Source organism: Balaenoptera physalus (genome assembly GCF_965194825.1).
Source record: "Balaenoptera physalus genome assembly, chromosome: 10".
NCBI classification, from domain to species: domain Eukaryota; kingdom Metazoa; phylum Chordata; class Mammalia; order Artiodactyla; family Balaenopteridae; genus Balaenoptera; species Balaenoptera physalus.
This window is the reverse complement of record NC_138889.1, coordinates 10,110,525-10,133,217: the sequence shown is the minus strand read 5'-3', so window position 1 is coordinate 10,133,217 and position 22,693 is coordinate 10,110,525. Positions and strand designations below refer to the sequence as shown.

The window sequence follows — 22,693 nt, the reverse complement described above, 5'->3', positions numbered from 1 at the left end:
ATCATTTCTAAGACCTATTTAAGAGTAACCCTCTATGACTGTGAAAACTGTTTTCATAAAACAAAGAATGATTGGAATAGTTAGGCTGGAGTAAGGAGTAGAGAAATATAATGCTTAAGATCAAGTTAAAAATTTCCTTTAGCTATAGGAGAACAAGCACTGGTTGGCATTTATTTCCTTCACTGAAAAAAAAAATTTAAAAATTGATAAAGCTTTGGAGCTCCTTTCTCAATCATTTTCAAGAGAAGATTTTTCCGCCCAAGGTTTTCTTCAGGGCAACTTTGACATCCTTATCCCTCACGCTATAGATTAATGGGTTGAACAGGGGCACAACAGCAGTAAAGAATACAGAGGACACTTTCCCATGGCCAAGGGGTAAAATAGAAGGTGGTTTGAAGTACATAAAAGCTCATAACCCAAACAAAAGAGAAACCACAATTATATGGGAACTGCAGGTACTAAAGGCTTTGGATCGACCCTCCGTAGAGTTAATATGGAGAATCCTAGAAAGAATAAAACCATAAGAGATAAAAATGGCAACAATGGGCACCCCAATGCCAATGGTCACAACAATAAAGACCACCAGTAAATTTATGTAGGAACTGTTGCAGGAGAGCTCAAGGAGGGGAATGATGTCACACATAAAGTGATTGACAAGGTTGTCAGCACAGAAGGTCATAAACATTATGTTTCCTATATGGGCCACAGCCCCAAACACTCCCATCCCACAGACCTCCCCCCCCCCCCACAAAAGAAATAAACCTGAGGAGACATGGTGACCATGTACACCAGTGGTTTACAGATGGCGACATAGCGGTCATATGCCATCGCTGACAGGATGTAGGATTCAGAAAATACAAAGAAACAGAAGAAAAAAAACTGAGTCATACACTTGCATAGGAGAAGATGTTCTTCTTTGAGACAAAACCCATCAGCATTTTAGGGGTGAGGGTAGTGGAGTAACTAAAATCCATGAAGGACAAATTGAAGAGGGAAGAGTACATGGGAATATGAAGGTGAGAATTCAGTCTAATCAAGGTTATCAGCCCCAGGTTCCCCACCACAGTGACCATGTAGAAACTTAGAAACAGGAAGAAGAGGGGGATCTGTAGTTCTGGCTGGTCTGTTAAGCCTGCGAGGATAAACTCTGTCACAGGGGATATGTTATCTGCAGCCATTCTCCTCTAGGAGAACCTGTGAGGGGAAAAGAAAAGAGTCACTGAACAAAATAGAGGCAACATATTATGGAAGTTAATGGAAGTTATGGAGATGAGGTGGAGAAGAAAATAAAAGGAACATTTACTGAGCACTAAGTATGGGATAGGCACAGTTCTACATGCTGTGTGGCATTTTGATTATCCCCATATGACAGATGAGGACATTGGACCTAAGTGACTTGCACAAGTCCCAGTGCTTCTGAGTTGCAGCAGAAGGTGAATGAATACAGGTCGTCTGGTTCACAGCGTTTGAGCTTGTAACCACGCTGCCACAGGACAGACCAGGTCAGGCAGGCACTCACCCTCCTTCTGCTTGGAGTCACAGTGCTGTGCTCTACTGGCTCTCATCCATCTCCTTCATGGAGACTCAAATGCCCTGGTGAAAAGAAGGTGAAAACTCGGAGCTCAGAGGCCTCTGCTTCTGCTTCTCTACTTTAAGGATCAAAACCTCTAGTTTATCTTGATTCTCTTGCTGAGCAGAAGAACAAGATCTCTGATTATGGCTTTGCCCCAAGCCTCTTGTCCAGCTTCCAGGGATGAAACAACATCCTTTCCTAATGCACAGGAGACTAAAGAGTTTTATTCTGGATTAGAGATCTCAGTTGACCTGGTTACAAGAGACTCCCTCAGGATCACTCCTCCAGAGACCACCTTCCCTAAGGAAGAAGAAATGTTTATTTACATCTTTGATAATGCTTGACACGGCTTTTAATGACCTATTCTTTTATTCAGGTTATATCTTTTTAAGCACAATTAAGAGCAAAGTAGTGTGGGAAAAATAATTCTTGCTACCATGTATTGAGCACTTACCATGTACCAAACACTGTATCTGACCCAGGACCCTCATATGACACCAAGTATCTAAAGCAATGCACAAATAATTTTATCTTGTTTATTCCTCACAACAACCTTATATATTAGACCTATTAATCTCTACTTTAAAAGAGAGGAGCATACACTGCTAGAAGTTCCCGAATCTTGAGTCAAAACCTAGCCTGTTCAACTCCAAACTTCTTAGCCTTAATCACTGTGCTACAATACCTCCCTGTAAGTGACAATGAAATCTCTGAATCAGCATTTTTACTTTCTAGGATCTCATGAGATTCTTTATAGATAAAAACAAGTACTTAAATAATTTTAATGGAATGTAGAAAGTATTAGAGCCAAGAAGGGTAAAATTAGGGATATTGGACTTCAGAGGAGGATATTCATTATTTCAGTCACCTCTAAAATATACTAAGAATTATTTGCACCTTCTCCAAGCTTAAACCTAAAGAAACTTTCTCTGATTTTTCTCCACTACTTGATCATGCAGTTTAATCTTGATTACTAAAAACAAATATTTGTAAGATAACTAATAACAACTTTTTTCTTTCCAAATTTTTAATAGCCACTTCAAGTTCCCATCTCATGAGTTGTTTGTTCACACACATTTCTTTTTTTTTTTTTTTAACGTCTTTGTTGGAGTATAATTGCTTTACATTGTTGTGTTAGTTGCTGCTGTATAACAAAGTGAATCAGCTATATGGATACGTATATCCCCATATCCCCTGCCTCTTGTGTCTCCCTATCCCACCCCTCTAGGTGGTCACAAAGCAACAAGCTGATCTCCCTGTGCTATGTGGCTGCTTCCCACTAGCTATCTATTTTACATCTGGTAGTGTATATATGTCAATGCCACTCTCTCACTTCATCTCAGCTTACCCTTCCCCCTCCCCATGTCCTCAAGTCCATTCTCTATGTCTGCATCTTTCATCCTGTCCTGCCCCTAGGTTCTTCAGAACCATTTTTTTAAGATTCCATATATATGTGTTAGCATATGGTATTTGTTTTTCTCTTTCTGACTTACTTCGCTCTGTATGACAGACTCTAGGTCCATCCACCTCACTACAAATAACTCAAATTCTTTTTTTTTTTAATTATTATTTTAAATTATTTATTTATTTATTCATTTATTTTTGTCTGTGTTGGGTCTTCGTTTCTGTGCAAGGGCTTTCTCCAGTTGCGGCAAGCGGGGGCCACTCTTCATCGCGGTGCACGGGCCTCTCACTATCGCGGCCTCTCTTGTTGCGGAGCACAAGCTCCAGACGCGCAGGCTCAGTAGCTGTGGCTCACGGGCCCAGTTGCTCCGCGGCATGTGGGATCTTCCCAGACCAGGGCTCGAACCCATGTCCCCTTCATTGGCAGGCAGATTCTCAACCACTGTGCCACCAGGGAAGCCCTCAAATTCGTTTCTTTTTATGACTGAGTAATATTCCATTGTATATATGTGCCACATCTTTATTCATTCATCTGTCAGTGGACACTTAGGTTGCTTCCATGTCCTGGCTATTGTAAATAGTGCTGCAGTGAACATTGTGGTACATGACTCTTTTCGAATTATGGTTTTCTCAGGGTATACGCCCAGTAATTAGAGGAAAACATAGGCAGAACACTCTATGACATAAATCACAGCAAGATCCTTGTTGACCCACCTCCTAGAGAAATGGAAATAATAACAAAAATAAACAAATGGGACCTAATGAAACTTAAAAGCTTTTGCACAGCAAAGGAAACCATAAGACGAAAAGACAACCCTCAGTATGGGAGAAAATATTTGCAAATGGAGCAACTGACAAAGGATTAATCTCCCAAATATATAAGCAGCTCATGCATCTCAATATCAAAAAAAACAAACAACCCAATCCAAAAATGGGCAGAAGAACTAAATAGACATTTCTGCAAAGAAGATATACAGATTGCCAACAAACACATGAAAGGATGCTCAACATCACTAATCATTAGAGAAATGCAAATCAAAACTACAGTGAGGTATCACCTCACACAGGTCAGACTGGCCATCATCAAAAAATCTACAAAAAATAAATGCTGGAGAAGGTGTGGAGAAAAGGGAACCTACTTGCGCTGTTGGTGAGAATGTAAATTGATACAGCCACTATGGAGAAGAGTATGGAGTTTCCTTAAAAAACTAAAAATAGAACTACCATATGACCCAGCAATCCCATTACTGGGTTAATAACAACTTTTGTCAAAACCTAAAAGCAGAGAACAAATTCTGCAGCCAACCTGACAGGTAAAGTGGAGTTGATGAAAGATTTTGAACAAAAACGGTATTCCTTCAGCAAGTACCTAATGAATATATACCCTGTCCCTGAAACCCTTCTAAGACCTGGTGATTCTTCAGTGAAAAAGCAAAACAAAAGCCGAAAAGTATTCCTGCCTTCATGGAGCTTTCATTCAATTGGGAGAAGACAAAAGATACATGAAAGAAAGAGGTAAAACATGTGACATGAAAAATGTGATGAAGAAAAGGAAAACAAGGGAAAGGGATAGAAAACACAAGCGTTACAGATTTCAACTTTAAGCAGAGTAATCTGACATTTGAGCGATGACTTGAAAGGTACCTGAAAAGCTTATCCTGATGAGAACAGTTACTCTAATAAAACATGGCATGTTCATGGCTTAACAGAGCACCTTTCCAAGGCATCATGTCTTTTTCCTGCACTTTAAATGCAATGCTGTAACCCAAATTGCTGGCTGTGAGGGAGAAAATTCTGATCATAGTAACAGGATAGAGAGGCAAGAGACCTTGCTGAGGTTTCAGACAGTGACAATCACACAGTGTAGGTTGACTGAAACTGATATAAAGCCTAATAAAATTCTGTGTAGCAATTTGCATTCTACACTTTTTACCAGGGTCTTTTAAATATTAAGGATAGTAGATTTTCTATCCAAAAAATAAATCTCTATTTGGGGAAGTTAACAGATGAGTTATATATATTTTTGGTATGAGTTAAGGGCTGGAGTCCTCTTGGAGAAGTTGTGAAATCAAAACACAAAAGCAGGGGTCCACCTTTCTCCAAGCAAGTCCAGCTAAAACCACTGTATGCTTATGAGTATGTACACATACATCAATGAGCACTTGCTAAGACTCAGCAATGATGGAGTCTCATCTGTCTCATTTACACTGAGAATTGTCCATGGTCCAGAGTGACTCAAATGAATCCCAATCCCTATTCTCAATCCCACTTCACATATTTAAGAAATAGAGAAAAACAATCCATTATCAAAAAATTAGAATAATCACCATAAATAAGCTCTTCTTAAGACCCAAGGGCAAAGAAGACCTTAGGGGTTCATTAAATGTTCACTTTCCTCTAGGAATCTTAGAGGGTTCTTGCAGGCATGATACAACACCAGGGAAAATTCTTCTGAGATTTTGTCACTTCAGAGACAGTTTCCATGGAAATTGTATTTTAAATGCATCAAGGTTTTATTTCAAGTGAACCAAGTCTTCTCTAAAGTCATTTTCAGTGTTCACTTGCTCCAGTACAAGCAGAGAGAAACAGAGAAATAAATATTCTTGATTAAGTTACTTTTGTCGCACAACTCTTTCCCAAAACTCGAATCTCTGTATAATGGATTCCTTGTCTACTAACTGCTAACACTAAAGTATATGAGACATGGTTTATAACATACTCATGTGGAAAATGTCTGTATAATGCAGTGTCTATGTATATATGCCTCACACATATTCACTAACACTCAAATGTCTGGTAGACCTTCAGTCAGCACCAGAGTGGTGTACCCTTCACTCCACACAAGAGAAATACAAGAATAAGCCATAATTCCAACCAAAAAAAAGTCGAAGAGCCTGTACAGAGAGAAAATATGGCAGCTGACATGTCTTCATTTGATATGACTTCAGTTAGGGTCTAAGGACAGGCATAACATTAAATCAATCTATCAGAAGTCATATGGTCTGTATTATACTTAATGTTCAGTTGGTTTTTGATATATTTACTTGGCACATTAAAATGCTAGGTAAAGTGATTCAAAAAAATGGTTCATGCCCCAAAGGGGTTTACAGTCTTATAGAGGCATCTCATGTTCTGTTTCTTTACCACTTTATTCCTTTCATGTTTCAAAATTTCCGGTGTTTAGTTCTCAACCATCTGAGCCTCTTCTTCCTTAAATGTTTGGTGAGCTCATTCATGACTTCAACAACATCATCTTTATTCTTAGTTCCTAAGTTTGTATCTCTAGTTCTCATCTTTCTGTTAATTCCCTGTCTTGTGTATACAACCTCTGTATTAAAATGTTCCAGTATGCTGTCCTGTTGTCACCCTGAACTCAACAAGTACAAAAATTAACACATCTTCTTTGTCCCCAAAGCAGACTGCCCAACTTTCCTATGTTTTTATTGGAGAGGAAGTAGAAGATAGTATTAGTGGGGTACTATAAATTCTAGCTCATTTGGGTTGGCCCTAGTTAACATCTCTTGTCCCAAAAAAAATATTATTAGTAGCAGCTTCTCTCACTCTGAAATATATACCAGTTAAATGAGAAATTGTATGTGGAATCAAACCAACCTTTACAATTCCTGGCTCTGACACTTACTAGCTGTGTGGCCTTGGGAACTTTGAGCTTCAAATTACTCATCTTAAAATGGGGATACTAATCATAAATGGTGTATCTTCCATTACATAGAACATAGAAGACACAAAAAATATTATATTGTTGTTACTGCTATTATCGTCATTATTATTCAGATCTGTACCTTTGAATAAGAAAAATATTTAAGACTGTAGTGGCACACAGGATTAGTTAAAATAGGGACAGACTGAAAGCAGGAAAATCAGTTAAGGTTTCACAAGTAGTGGAAATAGTAAAGTGAAAACAGTATCAAGAGATAAGAACATGGAAATACAGGATTTAGTATCTCTATGGTTTGGAAGAGAAGGAAAGAGAAGAAAGAAGCACAAATTAAATCTGACTAAAATTTTGAACCCAGGGAACCATGAGCAGGATGGCAGAAACGAACAAATAAGGAGTGGAAAGGATAAAGAGCTAGATTTTAGACTAGATGATAAAATGCTGGCAAATATCTTCAAAAGGAAAAGTAAAAAATTGGCAATGGAGGAACAGAGCTTGCGAGAAAGGGGTCAAAATACAAATTAGGATACTCTGATCACAGAAGAATGACGAATTGTTCCAAGTAGAAATATTTAAAGACAGACTAGTCAAAGGGTAAGTAAATATTTCTTGAATTCATGAAATTCACAGAAGCCAAAAAAAAAAGAGAGAGAGAGAATTTCTAGTGTGAGAATTAACTAATGTTTCTGTGCATCCAAGGGAAAGAAGAAGAAATGAAAATGAATTTAAATAAATTGAACTCTTGCATTCCAATTTACTTCTTCCATATCACTGTTAATCTATATTTTGTCCTTAAATGTTTAGAAGAATTCAGTATTAAAGCCTGGAATTTCCTTTTTGGGAAGGATTTTCTTTAATAGATTTAGGACTATTCAGTTTTCTGTTTCTTCTTTTGTAAGTTTTACTAATTTAAATCTTTTAAAGAATATCTCAGTTTCTCTAAGTTATCAACTTTATCAGGGTAAAGTTGTTCATAATATTTATTTTTTTAAAAATATCTTTAGGATCTGTAGTGATTGCCCCCTTTTCATTCCTGATATTATTGATTTTTGTTTTATATCTTTTTGTGGTGAGCCTAGCTAGTATTTTATCAATTTTCTTGATATCTTAAAAGTTGTAAGTTTTAATTGTTTTTCTCTATTAATTACTGATATTCTGTTTCATTAATTTACACTCTCATCTTTATCATTTCTTTCCTTCCTCTCACTTTGGATTCAGTTTGCTTTTCTAGCTCTAGATTTTTAAGGTGAGAAACATTGGTTGTTAATTTTAAACTTTTTTTCTCCTCTAATATAGGCATTTAAAATTATAAATTTCCCTCCAGAAACTGCCTTAGCTACACCACAAAATGCTTAGCTTTTTTTTTTTTATTTTTTATTCAGTTAAAAAATATTTTCTAATTTCCCTTGTGGTTTCTTTCTCAAAATTGGGTTATTTAAGAATGTGTAGTTCAGGGCTTCCCTGGTGGCACAGTGGTTAAGAATCTGCCTGCCAATGCAGGGGACACAGGTTCGAGCCCTGGTCCGGGAAGATCCCACATGCTGCGGAGCAACTAAGCCTGTGCGCCACAACTACTGAGCCTGCACTCTAGAACCTGCGAGCCACAACTACTGAAGCCCGCCTGCCTAGAACCCATGCTTCACAATAACAGAAGCCACTGCAATGAGAAGCCTGAACACAACGAAGAGTAGCCCCCACTCGCCACAAATAGAGAAAGTCTGCGCACAGCAACAAAGACCCAATGCAGCCAAAAATAAAAAATAAATAAAATAAATTTTAAAAAAAAAGAATGTGTGGTTCAATTTCCAAATAGCCTAAAACCTAGCTCCTTACCGTCTCCACTCCTTATTTCTTCATCTCTGCCATCCTACTCATGGTTCCCTGGGCTCAAAATTTTAGTCAGATTTAATTTGTGCTTCTTTCTTCTCTTTCCTTCTCTTCCAAACCATAGAGATACTAAATCCTATTCTTGCATGATCTTATCTCTTAACATTGTTTTTGCAGTGATCTCTTCTTAGTTTCTAAAATTTAATTCCATGGTAGTCAGAGAATATACTCTGTACACTTTAGGTTCTTCCAAATTTGTTGAAACTTCTTTAATGTCCCAGCATCTGGTTTATCTTAGTGAATTGTCCATGTGCACTTGAAAAAAACATCCGTATTCTGTTGTTGAATGAGGTGTTGCATAAATGTCACTTTGTTCCTGTCAGTTGATAGAGTTATTTGTGTCTTCTGTGTCTATAACGATTTTCTGTCTACTTGTTTTATCAACTACTGAAAGGGGAATGTTGAACCTACAACTTTTATTGTGAATTTTTCTGTATCTCCTTTTAGTTCTGTCAACATTTGCTTTATGTATTTGAAGGTCTGTTGTTAGGTGGTGTTAAACGTGTTCTGTGTAATACATTTAGAATTATGTGTTTTTATTACTTTATACTTGAATTATTATGAAATATGCCTCATTATGTTTGTTAATATTTCAAGTCCTGAAGTTTACTGTGTCAGAAATATATAGCTATTTCAGATTTCTTATGATTAGTTCTTACACAGTATATCTTTCTCCATTCTCTGTTTTAAGAAAACGTCTGTTTTTGCATTTGAAATGTGATTTATTTAAACTGCGTATAAGTGGGTTTTTATTTTTTCTTTATCCAGTATAACTTTTTCTGTCTTTTAATTGGCATGTTTAGACTATTTATAGTCAATATAATTTTTGAATTAAACCTACAGTCTTGCTATTTGTTTTCTACTCGTCCCATCTGGTCTTTGTTCCTTTTTTCCCATCTTTTCCTGCCTTCTTTGAGATTAGTTGAGTACTTTCTGGTATTCTCTTTTATCTCCTCTGTTGGCTTATTAACTGTATCACATTTTATTAGTGGTTTCTAATAGTGATGACAGTATATAACTTTATCTTATCAAAATCTGTCCTGAAATAAAAGCTTGGCACTCTTTAAATATTAAAAACCTTTAAAAAGTATACTTTCATTTTCCCTTCCATTCTTTGTGATCATTGTCATATATTTTATTTCATCATATGTTATAAACACCACCATAGCACATTGTTCTCATTTTTACTTTAAACATTGAATTATCTTTTTAAATAATTCTTAATGAAATAAACATTGTATTTTATATTTGAGTTCCTTGTGGTGATATGAACATGTACTTCTCAGAGCTACTACTTCAGGAAGTGTGAACGGCTGATCATCCCTGTTGCTACACTCTGAAATCAGTCATCACCACATTAGTACTGAGGCCATGCTTCCCACAGGCTACCCCCAACTAAAATGACTGAAAAGAACAGGGGTTTTAAAGCAGGCATGTTCTTGCCAGATACGGGCCTCCTCCCATGGAGTTTGGCTCAAGAATTTTCTGTCAGCCTTACCATCAGCCTCCCCAGTCTGATGGCTCTCCCAGCTTCCTCTAGCTCCTGCCTCATTTTCCCTGATAGATGTTACACACCTAAGCTTGTCTTGAAATCCCCTTGTCAGAGGACTGGACTAATGCAGGGAGTAACAAGTTTGGTCCAATCAAAAATATAGTGAGATAGGGACTAGGGATTGACTTAACTCATTGTCAGGTGGGTGAAGAAATCATTATCTTGGTTCGTGGACTGTGCCCAGCATACAGTGACTGCTCAATTACTAAAGATTTCATTGGTGGCTAAGTAGGAATATGTCCCTCTGGAGGGGAATACTGCTGTAGGTGCAAATTTATAAAATAATGCAGGCTATCAGTGCATCTCCAAGTTCTTTTTCATGTGTATTAAAGCTGATGATGGGACTTCCCTGATGGCGCAGTGCTTAAGAATCTGCCTGCCAGTACAAGGGACATGGGTTCGAGCCCTGGTCCAGGAAGATTCCATGTGCCACGGAGCAACTAAGCCCATGCACCACAACTACTGAGCCTGCGCTCTAGAGCCCGCGAACCACAACTACTGAGCCCGTGTGCCACAACTACTGAAGCCTGTGCACCTAGAGCCCATGCTCTGCAACAAGAGAAGCCACCACAATGAGAAGCCCACACACCGCAACAAAGAGTAGCCCCCCGCTCGCTGCAACTAGAGAAAGCCCCCGTGCGCAGCAACGAAGACCCAATGCAGCCAAAAATAAATAAATAAATAAACTAAGTAAAAAAAAAAAAAAGCTGATGACATTACTGTTAGTTAAATGCTTATTTAACATATAGCATACATAGATAGTACTTATGTTTTAAGTGGTCAATGTTTTGAACTCCATTTTATTTTTTTTTCATGAGAAAGAATTTTCTACTTTATTATCCATTAATCTTTTTTTAAAATTTTATTGAAGTATTGTTGACTTACAATGTTGTGTTTAATTTCTGCTGTACAGCAAAGTGACTCAGTTATACACACACACACACACACACACACACACACACACATACACATATTCTTTTTCATATTCTTTACCATTATGGTTTATCACAGGATATTGAATATAGTTCCCTGTGCTATACAGTAGGACCTTGTTGTTTATCCATCCTATACATAATAGTTTGCCTCTGCCAACCCCAAACTCCCAGTCCTTCCCTCCCCGCCCCGCCCTGCACTGCCCTTGGCAACCAGAAGTCTATGAACTCCATTACTATCTAGTCATAGAGGTCTATTTCTCATGGGCCATCTAATTGCACTTTGTTGCCTATTGAGTTTCCTTAGGTAATCAATCCATTGCATAAAATTAAAGAATTGGTTTTTGACGTAAAATAATTATATGTTTTAGTATATGGTGTATTTTTGCTTTTATAACAAGTTAATGGTCATATCTTTAACTTATTATACTTTAAATCGTCACTCTGAAACCATGTCTCATTATACGTTACTATTATATTGTTGCTAAGAAAATGTGTTACCAGGTTTATGACATACTAGAAATATATTGCTATGAGTCTTGAATAATAAGTGGGTTCACAGCAGAGGGTGGAGGAGAGCATGACAGGCAGACCAACTCAAAAAAACCCCAAAAACTGGAAGCCCAGTAAATCCTTTCATATTTGAGCAAAGGCAGGTGATAGTATGGGCTGAATCACTGAGTGTATGAAAGGGCAGAAAGGAGATTGTTGGAGTTGTTAAGGATGATAATCACTCATCCTGCTCTCTGCACTTTCAGTAGAGAACTAACTGAGAAATGAGACACAGGAGCCTCATAAAAGGGAGATCAGAAGGTGAGCTTCAATACTAATAGGATTAACTGGAGGATACAGCTTAGCTCTGCAGCCACAGTGGGTTTCTCTAATTCCCTCATTGCCTTCCCCAGATAAGTCTGATGAACCGAGGCATAGGAAAAATGGACAACATGAGGCCTTCCCTACCAAGGGGGATGGGACACATGAAGGAGGAGACAAATACTGGTCCAGAGGACAGGCCAGTCCTAAAAAGAGAGCCCAAAGGGGACTGGGCCATTCATTCCCAGTTCACTTTCCCAGCTTCAGCAGTAATGTCACTCTTCTCCCTTAAGGAAGAGAAGAACAAGGATATGGATAAGGAGAAAAGTTTCTTCGTGTTCTTTACTCTCCTAGGGCATGGAAGGGCAGGTACCCATTTTAGAGGAATCATCTGCTTTTGGCCAGAGAGAATTGGCCCATTTACAGAGAAGAGGAATAATTGCTCAAACCAGGTTGCCTTTTGTGGGTAAACATATAAGTACATAGTTCACATATGTGCATAGTTGTATGTTAAATTCTTGCTTCCAACATTCTATAGATATAGCTCAGAAATGCTTCACTGTTGAAACATTTATTTTTCAAATCATCTTGAAAAAGTAACTAGAAATGTGAAGACTACAATTTCTCAAAGACTATTTCCCCTTCCCTTTCCCAGTATTGGTCAGTTATCAGCCCTGCTTCTGGGAACCCAGGTCATTCTTTGCAAAATTTAGGCAAGTACACAAAATCAGAGCTATTTGAGGAGTCTGCTTTCCCAAACCATATGCCACTTTAAGAAGAGAAAAGGTGGACACTGCTGTGGAACAGTTCACCAGAACTTCCTGCTCGCAGTAACGTTCCTGAATTCAGAGAAGGGACAGGGCACTCAACTCTGTCATTATTTGTGTGAGGAAAGAGGGGCAGAGAGATGTGCAATTGTCTATCATAATCTTTGGCCTACATCTGTCACTCTGTCCTGTGGGTTGGTGGAGTAGGCAAGAACACCAGAGATGTCTGGTTGAGGTTTTAAAAAACTGATCCTATAGCCCAGCAGCTAGGCTTTCTGGGTGCACAAGATGTCTGGAGAAGAACAAACACATTTGGTTAGGCAGAGAGAATAGGAACTATTTCTAAAGTATGGGTAGGATATAGGAAACTCAGAGGAGACTGTTCAATATCCCAGGACTAGTGAAAGGAGAACCATTACCACTTCTAGGTCTGATTAGTGGCAAGAAGAGTGAGCAGTGTGGGGAGGGCCACTTGACCTGAGTGTGACTCTTGGTGGATGGATGCAAGCCCTAGCACTCCCACAGAAAGGAGGCCAGGGGAATAAATACCTTGCCCTTACTCTCTTCTTTTCCCACATTGCTTGCTGATGAGAGAGGGCAAGAGAGTCTGCTAATACAGTTCTTATCAGTCAGATTCCTGGGGAGAGAGCAGGATGGATAAGCATAGAGAATGGACTTGCAGGGACAAATGAAAATGTCCAGCATAGGCAGAAATGCAGCCCTATGAACGAAGCCTAGATGGTCAGGAAAAATAGAATGTTGGATCGTCTACTTCCAAAGCATCTTGGGGGACACCTGGCAGGAGAGTTAGGAGGAGCAAGAAGTTGCCAATATCCTCCAGGAGTTGGAGGGCTATTGAAGAACTGCTTGTTTTTGTCAGAATTGGAATAATACCAGATTAAGTGGGAAGGAATCAGCTCTAAATATCTGGGAAGAAAAGAGGCAGAAGAAGCCAGGATACCACTAACAGCAAAACAGACCTTTTCTTTTCCATTATAAGAGGGCATCATGTATTTACAATGAGCAAAACCAAAATTTTACTGGAAACATAGAACATAAGATAAAGATAGATAACACGGTGTTATGGATTTTGTTCATGATCACATATGAAGAGTAGCAAATATGTCCAGAAGGAGGAAAATGACAAATGATCAATTCAGATGCAACTTTTCTCTCCTTTATGTCACATCAGTAACATAGAAACACCTCTGACAGTTGGGAAGTGTACCAAATACTTGTTAGTGTTCCACCTGCGTCCCCTCAGATCCTGTACTCATTTTGATGCACACCATCTTCAAGTACGCTTTCACAAACTCCCAACAGCTAGCACCTATTTTATTTGCCAGAGAGCTTCACCAGGATGCCAGAGCTACTTTCCCCACACAGGAGGGCCTGGAGTGCCCCTGAACTCATGATTGACATGTGCCAGGGTATAAATACTCCAGATCCCTGGCCCTGCTCACGACAATTCTGAGGCATGTCGCACAGTGTCTTCAAAGACTTCATGCAGGCTTTGAGCCAAAGTTGCCCATCATCAGAGTTTGCTTGATATTACACACTTTCTCAGTCTCCCTCAATCTCACTTCTTCATTCTGTACTGGGAATACTTCCTAACAAATCACTATCACATGCATCTTTCTCTCAGGGTCTTCTGGGGAAACCAATCCAAGAATGAGGGGAAGGAAACCAAATGAAGAGTACAGGAGAAGATTGTACACAAAGGAAAGGTGAGAAAAAACCATTTGAGGACAAATTAGGACCATCACTTTTTAGAAGGAAAACATTTAGAATTCAAAATGTTATCATGAAAAAGTTCAAAAATAAAACATACTTGATATACCAGTATTTCTCTAACTCAAAGGAAGAGTTTTCTTTCTCAGAGTTTTCATCTCAGGAAACTAGCTGTTGAGTGGATAGTTCAGCGTGGCTGCTACTCTGCTGTAGAAGGTGATGGTATTGCCCAGTGGTTCTCAATGGTTCTCAGTGGTTGGTTCACACTGAGTGGCAGCAGCAGCATCACCTGGGAACTTCCTAGGAATGAAAATTCTTAAGTCTACATCAGGCCTACTGAACCAGAAATCCTATGAATGGGGCCTGGAATCTATGTTTTAGCAACACTCCAAGTGATTCAGATTCTTGCTTAATTTGAGAACCACCATTATAGCTCCCAGTCCCAGGAGGTAAACTGAGGTACCAGCATTTCCTTGATCCAAAGAAAAAGAAACAGCTTTTGACTCTGCCTCAGGAGTGAGGAAATGGAGGCTGGTGGAAAGCATGAGTATGTAAGAGAAGAAGATGATCAGTCTAATCCGCATGACTACAAAATCCACCAGCTTGTGAAACAAGTGCTGATAAAAGAGACGTTGATGAGAAGTTGTTTACGGCACATGCAGTGGTTGATGGTGTTGTCCCAGAAAGTCAGTCTGACCATTGCCACTGGGTGAGGCGTGACACCACCAGTATCTCTCCCAAAACAAGCCAAACATCAGCAGAGAACATTCCTGAGGGACATAGATCCCATGGTGACCCCAGGACACAAGGAATAAGACAGTGATCACTAATGACAAAGAAGCAGAAGAGCAGAATCTTGCCCTTCAAACTGGTGATGATGTTCGTCTCTGATACAGAGTTTGTTATCATTTTAAGTGAAATGACAAGGGAATAGGAGAGATCTAAGAAGACAAGCTATGAGAATGTTGAGAGAATTCAGCCCAGTAAAAATGGCGAAGCTCTAGGAATAAGGAGAAGAGTGTGGGATGGAGTTCTTGTCCATTCGTGAAACAAATAAAAATAAAGTAGTCACTGTTGAGACATTTCCCACAGCCACTGTCTTCAGGGAAGTCATCTCAGCAGGTAGGAGAAAAGAACCTCTTTATGGGCCAAAATTCCATGACTCAGAAATGAGAACTTCTATTGCTGTAACAGGAGAATGACTAGTCTTAACACAGGAAAAGGCCTTCCTGTCTCTTTCTACACTTATGAATATACCCCCCTGTTTGAGAAATGTCCCAACACAGCAGCTCAGGGAGGCCAGTAATTCAGGGTGAGCTAAACTAGAGTGTGCACTGGAAGCCCAGTCTTCCATCACTGGAAACAGCAAAGACAGAGATGCAGCATCTCAGAAAGGTTCGGTAATTTCCCACATTGCTTAGCAACCACATCTTGAATAAGGAATGAGAACTGGGAAGAGACCTAGAGACATCATGATCTCTGCCTCCATTGCTTCAGTCACTCCCCACCCCAGAACAAAATTAGGGAAAGAGGTAGTTCCAAAACACTCGGTTTTCAGGCCCTCATTTGAGGAAGAAAGACAAAAAGAGACATGGGATGCCACCATGCAGCTGCTCGCCCTTGTTCAGCTTAGGGTCAGCAGTACAGAGTCTTACAGTCTCTGCTCTCCCTAAAAGGAAAAGGCTTAGATGGCGTAGGAAGAGGGGTGCCCTAAGCATGTATACTTCTTTTTCCTGTGATGGCAAGAAAATTAATGCTGCATTATCCTGGAATCAATTCTGAGCCAAAGACCATGATCTCAAATGAAGGCCATGCCCAGATACTTCCGTCCAATTGAAGAAAGGGCACATCATCTGTCCATGGCACTGAGGCCATAACATATTTAAAAGGGGGTTTCTTTTACATGTGTATATATCAAGATCTGGCTGGAACCCAAAGAAGCTTCCCTCAGGTGTTCTCCTGGGACGACCATCTGTAAAAGAAACGAGAAAATGTAGTTTTCACAAATAGAGCTCATTTTGACTTCTGCGCAGAATTTCAATCCCCCAAGGACTGCTTATCCAAGGAGTAGAAGCAGGAGCCCCTCTTCCAGAGCCATAGATAGGGTGCAGGGTTGACTCTAGGTGGAAATCCCTATGCTGCCTCTCGGGAACGATGACAAATTTCAGAAACACAATCTGTGGACCTGGCAATTGGTTAGGGTCCTGACACACTCAACATGGCAAAGCACCTCACCAGATTACCTTTTTCAATAAAATTATATAGAAACTTCAAAGCTACCAAAGACTTTACGTTATCAAATAACAATGAAAGCTGCCTCAAAGTGGCTTAAAATCTGTGAGAGAAGTAAATGCTATTTTACCATTGACTCCATGGAAGCAGTAACATGCCATGTAGAGACAGCAGGGAAGAATCACACATAGCCATGATGACATTTTTCTAAAGATACCTCACTTTTGGAGGCCAAGAATCCGAGTACATATTCTTTATTATTTTGGCTAAGGCAGAAGTTCACTATATGAATGATTCATACTTTTATTCAACAATTATTCCATAATCCCATCATTTCTGCATCTGAAAAAGAACTGAAAAATTATACCCAGTTGCTGTAAAAAGTTTCCTCTAAAACATGGTGTTAACTGAATGATGGTGCATTTTTTTTCTAGAATTTACTTTCTTAAATAATGCTATGTATTTTCTCGTAAAAATGACATGGAATGTAGTGGGGTTTTTTTATGTTATGTTTCTTGTTTCTGTGTCTTAGTTGTTTTGTTTTTATTGTGGTAAGATCACTTAACATGAGATCTACTCTCTTAAATTTTTAAGTGTATGATACAGCATTGTTAACTGTAGGTACAGTGTTGTACAGCAGATCTCTGGAATTTATTCATCTTGTATAACTGAAACTTCATACCTATTGAAAAATTGGAGTGGGCATAACACCTGCAAATTCAAGTCAGACAGAGCGATTCCTTCCACCTGGTGGCCTCATGCCTAAATTTCAGGACCAAAATCAAGGCACATGAGCACGAGCTGAACCTAGGGTTTAAGAATGCCCTGAAAATAAGACATGAAGTCCTCACTGGCATGGAAAAATCAGATTTTAAAATACACATGCATCTGAACAGGAGTGTTACATTCTGACACTGGGGTACAGAGGGAGACATGGGAAAGACTATATAACATTTTTAAAAATATCGTTGAAACTGTGAATGTGGACAGAAAAGGCAGAAGGGAGAAGGAGTATCAAAGGGAATTTTTAAAGGTAAAGCAGGCTTGCATATGTTTAGCAGTAGAAGAGTCTGTAGAGATGGAGATCTTAAAGATCTAAGAAAGATGAGGAAATTCTGAGAGACTAAAACCCCAAAGAAGATGAAAAGCAGTTGACAAAATTCAACATCCACTCATGTTTTTAAAATATTTTTTAATTAGACAATGATAGATACTTCTTTAAGATGATAAAATATATAAAACTCAGATCAAAAGTCAGCAGCTTGGCTTCCCTGGTGGCGCAGTGGTTGAGAATCTGCCTGTCAATGCAGGGGACACAGGTTCGATCCCTGGTCTGGGAAGATCCCATATGCCGCGGAGCAACTAGGCCCATGAGCCACAGTTACTGAGCCTGCGCATCTGGAGCCTGTGCTCCGCAACAAGAGAGGCTGCGATAATGAGAGGCCCGCGCACCGCAATGAAGAGTGGCCCCTACTTGCCGCAACTAGAGAAAGCCCTCGCACAGAAAGGAAGACCCAACACAGCCATAAATAATAAATTAATTAATTAAAAAAAAAAAGTCAACAGCTTAATTTGAAAACTCTACAGACATTTCTAATTAGAACTAGGAGTAAAACCGAGATGCCTACAGTCTCCACTGTTACTTAACATTGTATTAAAAGTATTAGAAATGCAATTATAAATAGGAAAGGAATAAGAGGCTAAGAGTCAGAAGGAAAATCAGGCAAAATTATCTCTATTTATAGAAGATTTTATTAACATAATTGGAAAACCTGAGCAAATCCATGGAAAAACTTCTACAAAAAAATAACAATTGTATTACAAAGTATAAAATTAACATGTAATTCAATAGAATTCATATATACAAATACTAATCAGAATATAAAATGAAAACTAGAACCCTTGTTACAGTAACAAAATAAAATAAAATTCCCAAGCATAAATCTAATAAGAAATGTGCAGAACAGAAATGAGGAGAATTACAAAATACTCCTAAAAGTTACTGAAGTAGACCTGCAGAAAATGGAAAGACATACCACACTTCATGATGAGAAGTCTGAAGATCCAAAAATGTCAATTCTCCCTAAGTTTACTTATAAATTTAAGATGCAATAAATATGCCATCAGTTTTTTTCTGAAACTAGACAGATTAATTATAAAGGTTATGGTTAAAAATGAATAGCCAGGAAAACCCTAAAAAAATAAGAACAATATGTGGGAAGCTACCTTCAAGATATGAAAACATTATGTAGCTTCTATAATTAAAGCAATGTGATATTGGCTTATGAATAGACTTACAGACCAATAGAACAGAATGGAAAACACAGAAATAACTCAAGTGCCTATGAAACTTTGTATCTAATGAAGGCAACAGCTCAAGTCATCAGGGAAAAGAAGGACTTTTTTTTATAAATGGTGATAGAACAACTGGATAGCCATATGGAAAAAGATAAAGTTGGATCCATTCCTCACACCATACACTGGTACAATTTCTAAAAAGATCAGACATTCAAATGTAAAAAAATGAAATCATGCAAACATTGTGAAAAAATTAGTGAATTTCTTTATAACCTGAGAGGAGAGAAAATATTTCTAACTATGATTAAAATACCAGAAGCAATAAAAGATTAAGATCTTTGATTTAAAAATTTTATATCATAAGGAAAGTCAAAAGCCATGTTACAAATAGGGAGGAAAAATATATGCAACTTATACCTCAGACAAAAAGCTAATATAGTTAATATACAGTCCTCTGAAAAATTGGGAAGATCAAAATCCAATAGAAAAGTGGGGGAAAGTTGTGAAAAGATCATCCATATAAGGACTAATACCAACAGCCATTAAACACCTGAAAACATCTCCAATGTTTCTAATTATTAGAGAAATGCAAATTATAACAATACTTAAAAATTATTTCTCACTTACCAGGTTGGAAAAATTGAAAAATTTTGAGCATATACTATGTTGAAGGGAGTGTAGGAAAGTAGGACCTCGCATTTATTTTAGGGGAAAGTAATTGTCAGTTCTCCCCCCAAAATCCACAGATTTCATACAATCCCAGTCAAAATCTAAGCAGGTTCTTTTGTAGGAATTTACAAGCCAATTCTAAAATTCATATGGAAACTCAAAGAACCTAAAATAGCCAAAACAGGTAGCCTCATCCACCAGAGGGCAGACAGCAGAAGCAAGAACTACAATCCTGCAGCCTGTGGGAAAAAAAACACATTCACAGAAAGAGAGACAAGATGAAAAGGCAGAGGGCTATGTACCAGATGAAGGAACAAGACCAAACCCCAGAAAAACAACTAACTGAAGTGGAGATAGGCAACCTTCCAGAAAAAGAATTCAGAATAATGATAGTGAAGATGATCCAGGACCTTGGAAAAAGAATGGAGGCGAAGATCGAGAAGATGCAAGAAATGTTTAACGAAGACCTAGAAGAATTAAAGAACAAACAAACAGAGATGAACAATACAATAACTGAAATGAAAACTACACTAGAGGGAATCAATAGCAGAATAACTGAGGCAGAAGAACGGATAAGTGACCTGGAAGACAGAATGGTGGAATTCACTGCTGCAGAACAGAATAAAGAAAAAAGAATAAAAGAAATGAAGACAGCCTAAGAGACCTATGGGACAACATTAAACACAATAACATTCATATTATAGGGGTCCCAGAAGGAGAAGAGAGAGAGAAAGGACCAGAGGAAATATTTGAAGAGCTTATAGTCGAAAACTTCCGTAATATGGGAAAGGAAATAGCCACCCAAGTCCAGAAGTGCAGAGAGTCCCATACAGGATAAACCCAAAGAGAAACACGCTGAGACACATAGCAATCAAATTGGCAAAAATTAAAGACAAAGAAAAATTATTGAAAGCAAGGGAAAAATGACAACATACAAGGGAACTCCCATGAGGTTAACAGCTGATTTCTCAGCAGAAACTCTACAAGCCAGAAGGGAGTGGCATGATATACTTAAAGTGATGAAAGGGAAGAACCTACAACCAAGATTACTCTACCCGGCAAGGATCTCATTCAGATCCAATGGAGAAATCAAAACCTTTACAGACAAGCAAAAGCTAAGAGAATTCAGCACCACCAAACCAGCTCTACAACAAATGCTAAAGGAACTTCTCTAAGTGGGAAACACAAGAGGAGAAAAGGACCTACAAAAACAAACCCAAAACAATTAAGAAAATGGTCATAGGAACATACATATCGATAATTACCTTAAATGTGAATGGATTAAATGCTACAACCAAAAGACACAGGCTTGCTGAATGGATACAAAAACAAGACCCATATATATGCTGTCTAAAAGAGACCCACTTCAGACCTAGGGACACATTCAGACTGAAAGTGAGGGGATGGAAAAAGATATTCCATGCAAATGGAAATCGAAAGAAAGCTGGAGTAGCAATACTCATATCAGATAAAATAGACTTTAAAATAAAGAATGTTACAAGAGACAAGGAAGGACACTACTTAACGATCAAGGGATCAATCCAAGAAGAAGATATAACAATTACAAATATATATGCACCCAACATAGGAGCACCTCAATATATAAGGCAACTGCTAACAGCTATAAAAGAGGACATCGACAGTAACACAGTAATAGTGGGGGACTTTAACACCTCACTTACACCAATGGACAGATCATCCAAAATGAAAATAAGGAAACAGAAGGTTTAAATGACACAATAGACCAGATAGATTTAATTGATATTTATAGGACATTCCATCCAAAAACAGCAGATTACACTTTCTTCTCAAGTGCGCACGGAACATTCTCCAGGATAGATCACATCTTGGGTCACAAATCAAGCCTCAGTAAATTTAAGAAAATTGAAATCATATCAAGCATCTTTTATGACCACAACGCTATGAGATTAGAAATGAATTACAGGGGAAGAAAACATAAAAAACACAAACACATGGAGGTTAAACAATACGTTACTAAATAATCAAGAGATCACTGAAGAAATCAAAGAGGAAATCAAAAAATACCTAGAGACAAATGACAATGAAGACACGATGATCCAAAACGTATGGGATGCAGCAAAAGTGGTTCTAAGAGGGAAGTTTATAACTATACAAGCCTACCTCAAGAAACAAGAAAAATCTCAAACAATCTAACCTTACACCTAAAGGAACTAGAGAAAGAAGAACAAACAAAACCCAAAGTTAGCAGAAGGAAAGAAATCATAAAGATCAGAGCAGAAATAAATGAAATAGAAACAAAGAAAACAATAGCAAAGATCAGTAAAGCTAAAAGTTGGTTCTTTGAGAAGATAAACAAAATGGATAGGCCATTAGCCAGACTCATCAAGAAAAAGAGGGAGAGGACTCAAATCAATAAAATGAGAAATGAAAAAGGAGAAGTTACAACAAACACTGCAGAAATACAAAGCATCCTAAGAGACTACTACAAGCAACTCTATGCCAATAAAATGGACAACCTGGAAGAAATGGACAAATTCTTCGAAAGGTATAACCTTCCAAGACTGAACCAGGAAGAAGTAGAAAATATGAACATACCAATCACAAGTAATGAAATTGAAACTGTGATTAGAAATCTTCCAACAAACAAAAGTCCAGGACCAGATGGCTTCACAGGTGAATTCTATCAAACATTTAGAGAAGAGGTAACACCCATCCTTCTCAAACTCTTCCAAAAAATTGCAGAGGAAGGAACACTCCCAAACTCATTCTATGAGGCCACCATCACCCTGATACCAAAACCAGACAAAGATACTACAAAAAAAGAAAATTACAGACCAATAACTCTCATGAATATAGATGCAAAAATCCTCAACAAAATACTAGCAAACAGAATCCAACAACACATTAAAAGAATCATACACCATGATCAAGTGGGATTTATCCAAGGAATGCAAGGATTCTTCAGTATATGCAAATCAATCAATGTGATACACCATATTAACAAATTGAAGAGGAAAAACCATGTGATCATCTCAATAGATGCAGAAAAAGCTCTTGACAAAATTCAACACCCATTTATGATAAAAACTCTCCAGAAGGTAGGCATAGAGGGAACCTACCTCAACATAATAAAGGCCATATGCGACAAACCCACAGCAAACATCATTCTCAATGGTG

At 38.2% G+C, this 22,693-nt stretch overlaps 2 protein-coding genes across 2 annotated transcripts in view; both read right to left on the bottom strand.

Moving 5' to 3' along the window:
- The window catches only part of LOC309637016 (olfactory receptor 8B8-like), a 31,078-nt gene extending 28,273 nt beyond the window's left edge, over window positions 1-2,805 (bottom strand). The window contains 1 exon segment of the mRNA XM_082410947.1: window positions 1,082-2,805. Coding sequence (XP_082267073.1) covers window positions 1,082-1,178 — 97 coding nt within the window. The 5' untranslated portion in view covers window positions 1,179-2,805.
- TMEM225 (transmembrane protein 225) overlaps window positions 1-22,359 on the bottom strand; it is a 188,197-nt gene extending 165,838 nt beyond the window's left edge. Inside the window, exon 1 of the mRNA XM_082409603.1 lies at window positions 2,794-22,359. The gene's annotated coding sequence lies outside the window, so the exon portion shown is untranslated. The remainder of the gene's footprint in view (window positions 1-2,793) is intronic.
- Between the last annotated feature and the right edge of the window lie 334 nt (window positions 22,360-22,693).